We start from the raw sequence: 14393 nt of genomic DNA on the forward strand, positions 1-14393 counted from the left end.
CTGCCCCCCCCGCCGCAGCCCGCCCCCGGCCGCCCCCCGCGCCCCCCCAGCCCCCGGAGCCGCCCCGCCTGGGACGCCTCGGGGCCGGGGGACGGCGCGCTCACAGGTAACCCCCGGCGGGGCGGGCTCCCGGGGCGGGGACAGTGGCCCTGAGAAGGCAGCGGTGTGCCCTGGAAGGTGGGGATGTCCCCCGGGAAGGTGGCACCCCTCCCCGCAGAGGTGGAACTGTCCCTGGAAAGGCAGAACTGTGCCCGGGAAGGTGGCGGTGTTCCCCCAGGAAGGTGACCGTGTCCCTGGAAAGGCAGAACTGTCCCCAGGAAGCTGCTGATGTCCCCAGGAAGGTGACAATAGCCATGTACTCAGGAAGGTGGTGATGAGCCCAGGGAGGTGCCAAGGCATCGGGAAGCTGGCTGTGTCCCCCGGGAGGTGGCAGTGTCACCAGGAATGTGGCATCCCCGGGAGCTGTGCGGCTGTCCCTGCTGCTCTGCCGGCCCTGGCCCTGGGCTCTGTTGGTGCCGTGTCCCCCCCGGGGTCCCTGCGCTGCTGCAGGGGGACAGCCAGGGGGATGCTTGGGAAGTGCCGGTGGCATTGGGGACCACGGAGGACGCAGAGGCTGGGGGAGTGTCCCAGTGTCCCTTCCGTGGGATCTGGCAGGAGTCAGGGCTCTGTCCCTGTGTGCCTGTCCTGCCTGTGAGGGGTGGGACAGCTCGAGTGGCAGCGAGGGGCTGGTCACCGTGTCCCCAGGGGCTGCCACCTGCCTTTGGGTGGCACTGGCATCAGTGTGGCTCTGCCAACGCATTGCTGTGGGCCTGGCAGGGCACCCTGGCATGGACACAGCCCTGACATCACACCTGGCATCACCCCTGGCTCAGGTGCAGCTCCCCTGTGCCACCGTGGGGCAAGATCCCTCAGCCACATCCGGAGCAACGTCCCTGAGAAATATTCCTTGGTCAACATCCCTGAGAAATGTCCCTGGGCAATGTCCCCTGGGCAATGTCCCCTTGAGAAATGTCCCTGAGAAATATCCCTTGGTCAATGTCCCTGGGCAATGTCCCTGAGAAATGTCCCTGGGCCAATGTCCCTTGGTCAATGTCCCTGGGCAATGTCCCTGGTCAATGTCCCTGAGAAATGTCCCTGGGCAATGTCCTTGAGCTGGGCAGGAGGGGCAGAGGTGCCTCTTCTGTCTGAGGGGGGTTGCTCTGCTCTCAGCAAGGGACACGGTGACATCGCCCACCCTGTGGCTGTGGTCACCATGTCACTTCACACGTGCAGCCTCACCCTGGCTCCCCTGGGAGAGGGGACAGCCGTGTCACCTGCCCTTGGTGGGGACACGGGCAGCGTGTGGGGACAGCTGGTGTCACCGCTCTGGCTCGGGTGGGGTCCACAGAGCAGAGGGCGGCGGTGACACCCCTGGTGGTGGCACTAGCACGGTGCCAGCCCGGTGGGTGTCCCCATCTCTGTGCCCTCCCGCAGGTCTGCTCCGTTTTGAGGTCCCCTCCCTCCACGTGTCCCCGGACGCCGCCCTGTGCCGGGACCCGCCCGAGGCAGCTCAGAGACTCTCGGGGCCGAGCCTGACCCCCGCGGCAGGAGGAGGAGGAGGAGGAATCGGAGAGCACAGCCCTATGACAGTGTCCCTGTCCCCAAGCTCATCCGCGCGGCACCCCGGGGCCAGCACCGGCCACCGGCACCGAGGGCCACGGGGCCACTTTTGGGCGGCGAAGCGCCCGGTTTGGGGGGGCCGCTGTTCTTTAGTTCATTTTTGTTCGCCTTATCCAGACTTTGCCTTGGAACCGGGTGCCTGCCCCCCCGCCCCGCAGCACCCACGACCCTGGGGCGATGCCACCACGTCCTCCGTGCCCCGAGGCGGGTGCCACCGGGTGCTGGCCAGGTGACAAGGAGCTCGCCGGCGCTTTGCAGCGGCATTTCCTTTCTTCGGCTTCTTCCCCCTCCGCTTGTTTGGGAGCAGGATGGGACCTGACCAGCAATAACCTGGGGATGCAGGATGTGCCCCCCGGCCCTCGGGGTGCTGGCGGGGGAGGCGCACGTCCCTCGGCACCCGCTGTCCCCGGGGGTTGGTGGCTTTGGTCGTGCATGCACAGACAAATTACCCTTTATCCTTTCCAGAGAGAGAAGATGTGTATATATATATATCGGCAGAGATATATATATATTCTATATTTGTATAGAGAGAGAGAAACTATAGAGAGATTTGTTTTATGTGGAGCCATTCCCGCCCGGCCGGGGCGAGAGGGAGGATGGAAACGGCAGCGCTTCGCCCCCGCCCCGCTCGCGCCGTGCCCCCCGCCCCAGGTGGGCACCGGGGGGCACCAGCACCCCAAAGCAATCAATAAATCAAATAAATCCGTGTGCCACTCGCTGAGAACTGCCCGGCGGCGCTGGCCTTTCCTTCCTGCCCCCGCCTTGGGGGGAGGATTGGGAGGTGGAGAGCGTTTGGGTGAAAAAATGGTGGTTTGGTGTTTTGTAGGGAACATTACGGGTCTGGTGCCATGGGATGGGGCAGAGTCCACCTCCCCCAGAAACAGCCACTCCACATGGCAGGATCCAGCCAGGACTGACCCCTGATCCCGGGCTGATCCCCACTGCAGGACCAGGACCGCCCGCAGGGACTCAGAGCCCTTTTCCCCTGGGAAGGACACTGGCTTTGTTTCACGTGTCTTTAATAGAAACCGCCGGCGGTGGGGCAGAGCCCCGTACAAAAGCTGGCTGCAGGAATCGGGGATTGCATAGACCGAGGTGTGGGGGACCCCCCCACCCCCAAATAGTCGCCTTTTAGAAAACAAAAAGCGTCTCTGAATAAAACTCTCCTGGTACAATAAATACTCTGGTGCTGCAGAGCTGGGGACCATGCACCCGCCTGCCCTGTCTGGGGTGTCCCCGCGCTGGGAGGCTCCGGGGTTCAGAGCCGCCACTTCGGGACGAGCCCAGGCCTGAACCCCCAGCCAGGGATGGTCCTGGTTTGGAATGCTTCTGGATCGGGATCTGGGGTGCCCTGGGTCAGGCAGGAGCCCCCATGTCAGGATTCCATTTGGGAGCCTCTGGGTCAGGATAGCCTGGTTTGGTTTTCCCCCGGCTCAGAAGTCCCTGAGTGGGAGCCCCCAGGTCGGGACACTCCCAGTCGGGATGTTCCTGGTTTGGGATCCCTGGTTCAGGCACCCTTGTGGGGAGACCCCCTGCGTTGGGGAGCTCCCCGATCCGTTCAGGACCAGCTGTACAGCTGCTGGGGGGTGGTGCCCCCATCCGTGGCTCAGAAGCTGGACTCGGGCACGGCCGGGGGGCGCAGGGGCCCGGCGGGCAGCCGGCCCCGCTGCAGGGTGGTCCCGGGGCGGCCCCGGGGGGCCAGGGGCGGCCCCGCCGCGGCCCTGCCCAGCGAGGCGGATCGGCGCAGCCCCGCCTCGGGCCGGGGGGGGAGGCTGGCCGAGCTCCGCGACCGCCCCAGCGACGAGGGGCCGGGGGGGCAGCGGCCCGGGGGGACACCCGGGTCCCCCTGCGGCCCCGCGGCCCCCGGGCTGCCGAGACCCGGGGGCGGCCGGCGCGGGGTCCCCTCGGCGCTGGCGGCCCGGCGGAGCCGTCGTGGGGCTCGGGGGGGGCCCGGCTCCCCTTGTCCCGGGGGTCCGACGGGGGCGGTCCGGACGCTGAGGCTGCGACCGTGAAGCCCCTGCAGACCCCGCACCGGCGGCCGCGCCTCGAACCCGCCTGCGGGGAAACCACGGTCAGGGCGGGCGGGGGGCGCGGCGGGGTCCGGGGCCCGAGCACCTTGAGCCTCACCGTTCTCCGGGGCGGCGATGGAGCCCGAGGGGTCGGGGTCGGTGCCGGGGTCGGCGCGGGGCTCGGAGGCGGCCAGACGGAACACCCAGTGCCCCGCGGCGGCGGCGGAGCCTGCGGGGAGCGGCGGGCGTGGGCCGGGGGTGTGTGCACACGTGTGCAGGGGGCAGAGGCAGGCGTGTGCACACAGGTGTGGGTCACCCGTGGGGCTGGCGGTGTGTGAGCACACGGCAGTGCCGGGTGCGGGGGCAGGGATTTGGGGCTCACCCGTGCCGGAGCCGGCGGCGCGGCGGCGCTGGTAGAACAGGATGTAGGCGCTGCGGGTGCTCACCTCGGCCTCGCGCACCCACTCCACCCGGCTGTCGTCGTAGCTGTACCAGCGCCCGTCCAGGGCGTTGCAGCAGAACGCTGGGGGCGAGGGGGCACGGGGTGAGCGAGATGATCCCGGCATGCCCCGAGCCCCGGGGTGCAGGAGGCACCAGGAGCCCCGTGGTGCAGGGACACACCAGGGGAGTGGGATGATGCTGGGGGACACATCCCGGTGCCCTGCCTGCCCTGGGGTGGCTGCAATGCCTTCCTGAATGTCCCCTGCCCCTCGGCTCCCCTCTGCCTCGCCCTGCCCCACAGCACCCCCATTATACCCCCCTGTCCCCAGCGTCCCCGCTCACCGGTGTAGTGGCCGCCCTGCATGCTGCCGTGGTGGTTGCAGACCGCGTACAGGTCGTACAGGTGGTCGCGGGGGCAGCCCGGGGGCAGGCGCAGGGGGGGCTGCCAGGGCGCCCAGCGCCCCAGGAGCTGTCCCCCGGGCTGGCCCCGCTGTGCCACGTGCGGGGCCATGTCCAGCCCCCGCAGCGGGAACCTCACCAGCGTGGTGAGCTTGTGCCGCTGCTCGGCCACCTGCCGGAAGCGCTTCAGGTGGATGATGAGGATGTCGGGCAGCGTCCACAGGCTGAGCTTCACCGTGCCCTGCTGGGGCACCTTGCAGTGCGGGCAGCGCCAGGCATCGTCCGGGGCCAGCTGGGGACACCACGTCATGGCCACCTCCCTCCCTGTCACCCGCCGCCACCTGCACAGCCACCCCCAGCACGGCAGGGAGCAGCCCCTGTGCCAGGGGTGGGCAGGGCGTGGGCCTGCCCAGGGTGCCCGTACCTGCTCCTCCTTGGTGTAGAGCTGGAAGCACTCGTCCAGGGTGCAGCTGTGCTGCTGCCCGTGCGCCTGCTGCTGCTGCCACACGCTCTCTGCGTCCTGCACCACCTCCTCCTGGATGCTCCCAAACAGCCTGGGGAGGATGTGTCACCAGCGAGGGTCACCCGAGTGCTGGGGCATCCCCCCAGCCCAGCACAGGGGACTCACCGCTCTTTGGTGCTCGTGTCCCACTCCACCGTCAGCCTCACGTGGGGAGGGCCCCCAGCCCCGCACAGCTGCAGGGCCCTGAGGGGAGGACAGGGTGAGATGTCTCCAGAACCCCTGTCCCATGGGAATGCGTCTTCCCATGGTGGCAGGCAGGGACAGCCACCACCCCCCTCAGTGGGAGCGCTGGGCCGGGGAGTGACCACCACTGTGGCCACCCAAGGTGCCACCGCTGGCCACCCATGGTGACAACACAGCCACGCACAGGGACACTGTGCCCACTCATGGTGATGTCACTGGCCGCCCCCAGGGGTTGAGGGGACGTCCTGGGGACAGTCCTGTCCCTGCAGCCCCTTACCTGTCGATGGCAGGATGGCAGAGAGGACGGGGATCCTGAGGGGACAGGTAGGTGCAGGGGGCTGAGCCCCCGGCCAGGCGGATCCGGAAAAGGGCTCCTGTGCCCTGTGAGGGGAGAGGGGGCTGTGGGGCCACCAGGGGACAGGGATCCCCTGCCCAGCAGCAGCACCTGGCCAAGCCAGGCTCTCAGACACAGGGCAAAAGCAGCCCCCCAATTCTGATGGCTTTGAGGGGACAGGGTTGTTCCCTGGGCTCACCTGCGGCCGGACCTCTCCCCGCAGGACCCCCCTCAGCTGGGCCAGGATGTTCTGCTGCAGCTGCTCCCAGGACACGCCGCGCTCCTCCCGCAGCACCAGCGGCGGCCCGAACCTGGGCACAGGCAGCAGGGACATGGGGCTGGGTGTCACATGGGCGAGGAGTGGGTAGGACAGGGTGGCCGGCAGGTGGCAGGCAGGTGACGGTACCTGGCGAGCTGCGGCCCCGTGCCCGCCGTGTTGCAGAGCAGCAGCAGGATGCGGCCGCCGGGCGCGCGGTGCAGGCAGTCGGAGGAGCGGGCGGCGCTGGGCAGCAGGCGTGGCCCCTCCGGCCGCGGCACCGCGGGGGACGTGGGGAGGCTGCGGGGACACCCTGCGGGCCGGGAAACGAGAGGCTCTCGTTAGCGCTGGGTTAATTAGTGCCACAGCCCTGCCCAGCACCACTGCTCCCACCAATCGCAGCCAAAGAGATCCATTTCCCACCAATCCCAGCAGTAACTCCCTCCCCCATTCCTGGTGGGGGTGCAGCTGCCTCTGACCAATCACAGCAGGGAGGATCCACTGCCCCACCAATCCCAATGAGGGGATCCATCACCTCCCACCAATCACAGTGAGGGATCCACGGCTTCCCGCCAATCACGGGGTCGTTCTCGCCCCCCCCCCTCCGTCCAGCGCCAATCCCAGCACAGCCCGGCAGCCGCAGCCAATCGGCGCGGGGCGGGCGGGCAGCCGCAGCCAATCGGCGCGGGGCGGGCGGGCGGCCGCAGCCAATGGCAGCGCGCGGCGGTACCTGCGCGGCGGGCGGGCGGCGGCTGGAAGGCGTAGACGGGCGCGGCCTCGCCGGCCGCCCGCAGCGCCTCGGGGTCGGACAGCGAGCGCAGGAGGCCCCGCGGGGACACCTCGGCCAGGATCACCTGCGGGACGGGAGCTGATCAGCACCGCGCAGGCCGGCCCCGCGTCCCGCTCCCCCCTCCCCGCTCCGCTCCCCGCTCCGCTCCCCGCGCCCCGCTCCGCTCCCCGCTCCCCGCTCCCCGCTCCGCTCCCCGCTCCCCGATCCCCGCTCCGCTCCCCGCTCCGTTCCCCGCTCCGCTCCCCGATCCCCGCTCCGCTCCCCGTGCCCCGCTCCCCGTGCTCCGCTCCACACCCCGCTCCCCGCTCCCCGCTCCCTCCTCCTCTCCCCGCTCCCCCCGCGCTCCGCTCCCCGCCCGCCCCGTTACCTGCTCCGCCGGGACGCGGCCCTCCCGCGCCACCATCTCCCGCAGGTCGGCCACGGTGCCCAGCAGCGGCACGGCCAGGCCCACCCGCACGAAGCGCCAGCGCTCGCACTGCAGCACCAGCGTGACGTTCAGAGCCCTGGGGACACCGCGGGGACACAGCTCAGCGCGGCGGGCACCGCCGGGGCAGCCCCGCTTGGCACACACCCACCGGGCACGGCTGCCACCTGTCCCCGGGGCTGCCGCCGCCTCCGTGTTCGTTATTTACCCCAACAAATGCAAATTGCTCTGCTCGGAGCTGCCGTCCCGCGGGCTCACCTGGTCTGGCGCAGCGGGATGGGCAGGGAGATGCACAGGAAGGGGTCGAAGGTGTTGCTCTGCTTCAGGCAGTGAGGGCACGTCAGGGAGGACCTGGCAGATGGATGGGCAGCGTCAGCACAGCGGGCAGGACCTCGAGAGCCCACCCTGGGGCTGATCCCAGGTACCACAGCCCAAATCCACCATCCCAGGTACCACACCCCAAATACCACACCCCGAATCCACCATCCCAGGTACCACACCCCGAATCCATCATATCACGTACCACACCCCAAATCCACCATCCCACCTACCACACCCCAAATCCATCATATCAGATATCACACCCCAAATCCACCATCCCAGGTACCACACCCCAAATCCATCATATCAGATATCACACCCCAAATCCACCATCCCAGGTACCAACAGCCACCTACTGCTCATTCTTCTTAATTCTGGTTTTTTTGTGGGGGCGTTGGTTGTTTTTGTTGTTTTTTTGGGGTTTTTTTGGGAGGGGTTAATTATTTTTTCCCCATGCCTTTTTTGTTCAACAAAGAGGGGGAAAAATGAATTAAAATCCAAAGCAAAATCCCAAGTCCTCATTATTTGTCACCTTGAAGAGCCACTGAGCTCCCTGGGAAACAGGCACAGGAATTAATAATCCTTTAGCGCACAGACGGCGCTGGCACACAGACCACAGGGATAATTAAAGTGCCTTGTGCAGATATAGGACGAGGGATGAACTGAGAGAGGAGGCAGGGCTTGTGACGCCAGATGTGTCCCCTGCTGCCTGCGGTGCCGTGGCTGGGGGACAGGGTGAGTGCCAGGCAGGTGGAGGTGTGGAGAGGGACACGGCCATGGGTGGGGACACTGCCACTGGAGCAGGTCACTCCAACCCTGTCCAACGTGGCCTTGGACACTTCCACCTGCTGTAGGGGAAGGAGCTGCCATGGCAGGGGTGGGTGGGATGGATGGATGGATGGATGGGGGATGGATGGATGGATGGATGGATGGATGGATGGATGGATGGATGGATGGATGGATGGATGAGGGAGGGAGGGATGGAGGGATGAATGGATGGATGGAGGGATGGATGGATGGACGGATGGATGGATGGATGGATGGATGGATGGATGATGGATGGATGGATGGATGATGGATGGATGAGAGATGAATGGATGGATGGATGGAGGATGGATGGATGGGGGATGGATGGATGAGGGATGGAGGGATGGATGGATGATGGATGGATGGAGGGATGGATGGAAGGATGGATGGAGGGATGGATGGATGGAGGGATGGATGGATGATGGATGGATGGATGGATGATGGATGGATGGATGGATGGATGGATGGATGGATGGATGGATGGATGGATGGATGGAGATCCTCCATGTTTCATCCCTTCCCTGGGCTCACGGTGCCCACCCAGGGCTCACAGAAGGGCAAAGCCCCCTGTGGCAGGATCTGTGCCCCACTGACCTGTACTGGGCCTGGAAGTGGCTCTGCACGAAGCTCTGCCCACGGGCGTGCTGGGTGCCTGGGGAGGACCTGCTGGCACTGCTGCTTCCATCCTTGCCAGGCTGCAGGGGCAAGAGACAAGTGGTGAGTGAGGAGACAGGGTGAGGGACATGTCCTTCAGGGGATAAGGGACACGTCCTAGTGAACCAAGCCCAGCTTTGGTGTCCCTATGGCACGAGGATGGGCTGAAGGTGACGCCAAAGAGACTCTGGCACCTGCCTGGCACTGCTGTGCCCTCCAGGCAGCATCAGTAAAAAACCTGGGCTGTTCTGGGGTAAGACAGTGACTTTCTGGTGTCTCGATGAGTAAGATTGAAAATCACTGAGGATTTTGGCCGAGAGGTGGATTTTCCTCAATGCCATCTGCTGGCACCAGGTCCTGCTGAGCCTGACGTGTCCTGACGGTCTGCCTGGCACTGGGCTCCATCTGGCGTGGCTGAGAGGGGACCTGGATGGTGTCTGTGCCCTACAGGGCCCCCAGAATTCCCCAGAAATCCAAGGGATCCTCCCACCCTCCTGGCAGCCAAGCCTTGGTGCCCACTTTGGTCCCCCCTCACCCCAGACACTTAGTGGGGGTCACACCCCTGCCAGGCACCCCTCCCCAAGGACGGGGGCACGTGCATGCCACTCGGGTGGCATCACCGAAAGGAGCCAAAACTGGGCGGTGCCAGGCAAAGCCACAGGTGCTGAGGGACACACAGAGGTGTGTTCAGAGCCAGGTGGCACAGCCTCCAGGTGGCACAGCCGGTGTCACACCACAGCTCATGGCACGCGTGGGCACCTGACATTTAACGGGAGCTGCCGGGCTCGCCCAAAAACCTGGGGCATCCAAATGTCCCTAGAAAGGTGTCAGGGCTCAGGACAGGGCAGGGATGGCTGCAGGACAGCTCAGGTCAGGGCAGGGATGGCTGCAGGACAGCTCAGGTCAGGGCAGGGATGGCTGCAGGGCCCTGGCCAGGCAGCACAGCCTCTCCAGAGGAGCTGGAGATGGGCACCACAGCTGAGCTCTCCCTGTGGGACAGAGCTGTGCTGGAGGCTGGGCAGGGTCTGCCCAGGACCCCAACCCACACCCTTGGCACAGCCACGGCACCCCAAGCTGGGCACAGGGAGAGGGAGCTACCCCCAGGCTCCCTGGGCCCAAGATGGGAGTCACCCCAAAGCAGGGACAGCTCAGTGCTGGGCTGGGTGTCACCCCCAGAGCAGGGACAGCTCAGTGCTGGGCTGAGTGTCACCCCCAGAGCAGGGACAGCTCAGTGCTGGGCTGAGTGTCACCCCAAAGCAGGGACAGCTCAGTGCTGGGCTGGGTGTCACCCCCAGAGTGGGGACAGCTCACTGCCAGGCTGAGTGTCACCCCAAAGCAGGGACAGCTCAGTGCTGGGCCAGGTGTCACCCCAGAGCAGGGACAGCTCACTGCTGGGCTGGGTGTCACCCCCAGAGCAGGGACAGCTCACTGCTGGGCTGAGTGTCACCCCAGAGCAGGGACAGCTCAGTGCTGGGCTGGGTGTCACCCCAGAGCAGGGACAGCTCAGTGCTGGGCTGAGTGTCACCCCCAGAGCAGGGACAGCTCACTGCCAGGCTGAGTGTCACCCCAAAGCAGGGACAGCTCAGTGCTGGGCTGAGTGTCACCCCAAAGCAGGGACAGCTCAGTGCTGGGCTGGGTGTCACCCCCAGAGTGGGGACAGCTCACTGCCAGGCTGAGTGTCACCCCAAAGCAGGGACAGCTCAGTGCTGGGCTGGATGTCACCCCCAGAGCAGGGACAGCTCACTGCTGGGCTGAACTCACGGGTCAAACGGCAACAGCTCAAATCCATCTCCTGCAACAGGCGGTGCCCGACAGGCAGCAGCAGGAGGAGAAGGAGAGGGAAGGAAGAGGCAGGAGGAGGCAGGAGGAGGCAGGGAGGACCAGGGCCAGGGCCAGGGCAATGCTCGAGCGCGGATGGATTGAGGAAGACTTAATTACTCATTTTGCCAGCAGCAAAGCCGCCGAGCTGTAATTACAGCGGGCTTAACTGGAGTCAGGGAGAGACGGGGGGGCTGCATCTCCTCCTCACCAAGGACCAGGATGCCCCCAGAGCCAGGATGCTCAGCTGGATGGGCTCCTGCCCACACCCCCACTCTCCCAGCACTCTGACCCCTGCCAGCCCCGCAGCGCTCGGCTCCCACCGCCCTCTCAGCCGCGCACCGACCGAACCGCAGCATCCCCATCCCCTCCGGGGCGGGGCCCAGCCCCATCCCCCCGCCTGGCACCGCATCCCGGTGTCCCTGGTCCCGGACCTGGCCCGAACGCCTCCCCCGAGGCGGGTGCACCCACCTGCGTGGGGCCGCGGCTCTGCGGGGCGGGGGAGGCGGCGCCCAGGTCCTCGTGCATTCGGTCCAGCAGCCAGAGCAGGAACTCGAGCGCGTCGTGCTGAGCATTGCCCCGGAACTGCGAGCTGTGCTTGGAGACGATGTTCTGCAAGACACGGGCGGGGCGGGCGCTGATGAACGGGTTCTTGCTCAGCACCCACCCCAAAACCATCCCTGCTCCATCCCTGCAACAGCCTCTGCCCGCGTCCTTCCTCTGCACGGACATCACGGCCACCCCGGGGCCAGCAGAGCAGTGGGGACACAGACAGAGGCTCTGGCGTGTCCCAGCTTCCAGCGGCCGGGAGGGGACACAGAGAAAACAGCAATGAAGTCCAGATGGGCAAGTTCAGCCATGGGGATCCTCGGGTCGCACGTGCCCCGAGCACTCCGATGGCACCAGCTCCGTGCAGCCCATCCCAGGGCGGAGCTCGGCTTCCCGGGAGCTCCCCCGGGCACTTTGCAAAGTTCAGTGGCAACAGCAGTTTATCGGCAGCACCGAGGAAATGTCACTCGGGCAGGGGACACGTGTCCCTGAGCGTGGGGAGCTGCGATGCCAGGCTGGCCATGCTGTGATGCCCCTGACACCCTGTCCCCTGGCACACTGGCGCCTGGCAGAGGTGGAACACACTCAGGGACAGAGCCTGAGGCCACTGAATTTGGCTCCAGGGACAGCATCCTGCCTCCCCCGTGATGCCAGCCGGCTCCAGCTCACCCTCAGGGCTCTGGGCACGGCCGGGGCTGGCAGCTCACCCACCCGCGGGGACGCCGGGGACAGGGGCCAGGCCAGAGGGAGGTGACAGCAACAGGGCTGGGGGGGGGTCCGGCAGGGCAGGGTCCAGGGGGAGGATGAGGCAGGGGAGCAGGTGATGTGAGCTGGGAAGGTGGCAGTGGGTTTGGGGGGCTGGGAAGGGTGTCAGGGGGTTCGAGGGGTTGGGAAGGGTGTCAGGGGGTTAGGGGGGCTGGGAAGAGTGTCAGGGGGTTCGAGGGGTTGGGAAGGATGTCAGGGGGTTAGGGGGGTTCGGGAGGGTGTCAGTGGGTTAGGGGGGCTGGGAAGGGTGTCAGTGGGTTCGAAGGGTTGGGAAGGGTGTCAGGGGGTTAGGGGGGTTCGGGAGGGTGTCAGTGGGTTAGGGGGACTGGAGGGAGCTGTCAGCGGGGTGTGCCGGGTGCTGTGAGCGGGGTGTGCCAGTGCAGCTGGGGATGCCGCTGGAGCCGGGGTGAGCCGGGGCCGCGCGGGGGCCGCGGGGCGGGGCCGCTCGGTACCTTGAACTCGGCGGAGAGCTGCGGGGTGTACTGGCGGGTCCAGAGCGCGCGGACCAGGGCCGCCAGCCGGTGCGTGACCTCGCCGCGGGCGCGGTACCGGCCCAGCGCCAGGCGCTCGGCCAGCGGCGCCGTGTTGCTCAGGCACTGCACCACGGCGTTCATGAAGCAGGTGTTGCCGTGGTTCCGCAGCCCCTGCGCGCCCGGCGGCCGCTCCCCGCCGCCCGCTCCCGCATCGCCCCCCGCATCGCCCCCCGCCGCCGCCGCCGGGGCCGCCCCGCCGAGCCGCCGCCGCGACCCCCCCCGGAACCCGCCCTCGTCATCCTCGGGGGCGGCGCGGCGGCCCCCGCGCCCCCCGGCCAGGCGCGCCCAGGTGCGGAGCAGCCGCCCGGCCAGGCTGCCCAGCGAGCGCAGCGCCCGCCGCCGCCGCCCGCCCCCCGCCCGCGGCCGCCCCGCCGGGCTCGCCCCGCCGCCCCCCGCCCGCCGCCGCCGCCCGGGGCCGCCGCCCGGCCCCGCCGCGCTCATGGCCGCGGGCGGCCGCCGCCCTGCCCCGGCCCCGCCGGCCCCGGCCCCGCCGCGGCGCGCATGGCCCCGGGCGGGCGCTGGGCGCCGCCGGTGCCGGTGCCGCTGCGGGGCCCGGAGGGGCCGGGCGGGAGGTTTTGTGCGCGGCCGGCTCCTCCCCCGGCCGGGCTGGCTCCGGAGAGGGAGACGGGAGGAGGAGGAGGAGGAAGAGGGAGCGGAGCGGAGGAGGGGGGGAGCGGGGAGGTGCCGCTGGCGGCACGGGAGGCCGTGCCCCGCCTGCCCCGCTGTCCCCAGCGTCACCCCGGTACCGCGGCACCGCCCGGCTGAGCCGGCCCTCCGCGCCCGGCATCAGCCGGGGTGAGCCGTCCCTCTGTCCCCTCCGCGGCTTTCCCGGCAGTGCCGTCCCTGCTCCTCGAGTGCTGCCCTGCTGCCCTCAGCATCGCCTCAGGGTGTCACAGCGTCACTCTGGGATGCCCCAGTTCTGCCTCCTCTGGGCGCTCTGAGCTGAGATAGCGGCACAACGGTCACCTCTGCACCCTCCGCTCTGAGGTTTGGGGACACAGTGACAGTTCCAGTGCTCAGTCACAAAACGGGGGTTTCCAGCCCAGTGCTGGCAGAGTCCAGAACCTTTGGCCACCTCCTGCCCACCCCACGCTGTTTGGCACCACACCCCGGTGTCTGTCTGGGGTTCGGGAGGTGGAGCAGGGTGACGGAGGAAGGGTCAGGAGGTGCTGTTGGATGTCACGGTCCCTCCTCCCCGCAGGGCAGGTGTCCCTGGGCCGGGGTGTGAGCGCGGGGGTGGTGACAGGACAGTGACCTCCCAGGGGGATGCCAGGCTGGCAGCCAGCGGTGAGGCGGGCACGGATCGGGCACAGGGCCGCGTGCTGACCCTGGAGTGATCTCAGGCTAAATCCAGCAGCTGATGCTGGGCAGATGGAGGGGGATCAGCCGCCCGTGGATCCCCAGGGACGGCTCCACCGCGAGTGGCGCCGAGCTCAGGAGCTGCTTTATCCAGAGAGGAGAGAGGATTGTGCCCTGCCGAAGTTTCCTGCCGACCGCAGCCAGCCCTGGTTGGCGGGGGATGTCCCCTGAGAGCCCGGCTGGGGTCAGCCCTGCCCCCTGCCAGCCCCCCGAGGGAGCAGCCGCCTTGTAGGCACTGCAGCTCCCACCCGGGGCCACCCGGGGCCACCCGGGCACTCGGCCTTTCCTCCTTTCCCCCCAGGCTCAGGGGTTTGACTCCTGGGCTAGCTCTGCATCCACTGCTGGAGTTCATTTCTCAGCATCCTCCTGGCCAGAGCTGTGAAATCCATCATTACAAAGCCAATGGATAAAATTCTCCTCTGGGAAAAACGTCCTTAATATCAGGCTCCCTGCTCCTATCCGAAGGTGACAATCCATGCACAGAGTGTTCCCTGGGACCCCCGGCAGGTTCCTGGCCCTGCTCCAGCACCACCCCCTGCAAAGCCCACTGCAGACCCCAGGAGATGGAA

General features: G+C 67.5%; 2 protein-coding genes across 2 annotated transcripts in view; one reads left to right on the forward strand and one right to left on the reverse strand.

The window, feature by feature from the left end:
• ARHGAP44 (Rho GTPase activating protein 44) overlaps positions 1-2838 on the forward strand; it is a 25530-nt gene extending 22692 nt beyond the window's left edge. The window contains 4 exon segments of the mRNA XM_059864369.1: positions 34-71; positions 73-106; positions 1474-1580; positions 1582-2838. Coding sequence (XP_059720352.1) covers positions 34-71; positions 73-106; positions 1474-1580; positions 1582-1626 — 224 coding nt within the window. The 3' untranslated portion in view covers positions 1627-2838.
• A 284-nt stretch (positions 2839-3122) lies between these two features.
• USP43 (ubiquitin specific peptidase 43) lies at positions 3123-12813 on the reverse strand (the record flags this gene model as incomplete). The annotated part of the gene is made up of 15 exons (XM_059864727.1): positions 3123-3714; positions 3787-3897; positions 4051-4191; positions 4452-4800; positions 4933-5062; positions 5137-5214; positions 5492-5595; positions 5748-5859; positions 5955-6117; positions 6535-6658; positions 6962-7097; positions 7277-7369; positions 8741-8841; positions 11090-11230; positions 12385-12813. Coding segments are annotated over 15 exons (2661 nt in total), but the record flags the coding sequence as incomplete, so codon positions are not given.
• Positions 12814-14393: the final 1580 nt, after the last annotated feature.

This window comes from Haemorhous mexicanus, chromosome 20 (genome assembly GCF_027477595.1).
Source record: "Haemorhous mexicanus isolate bHaeMex1 chromosome 20, bHaeMex1.pri, whole genome shotgun sequence".
NCBI lineage: Eukaryota > Metazoa > Chordata > Aves > Passeriformes > Fringillidae > Haemorhous > Haemorhous mexicanus.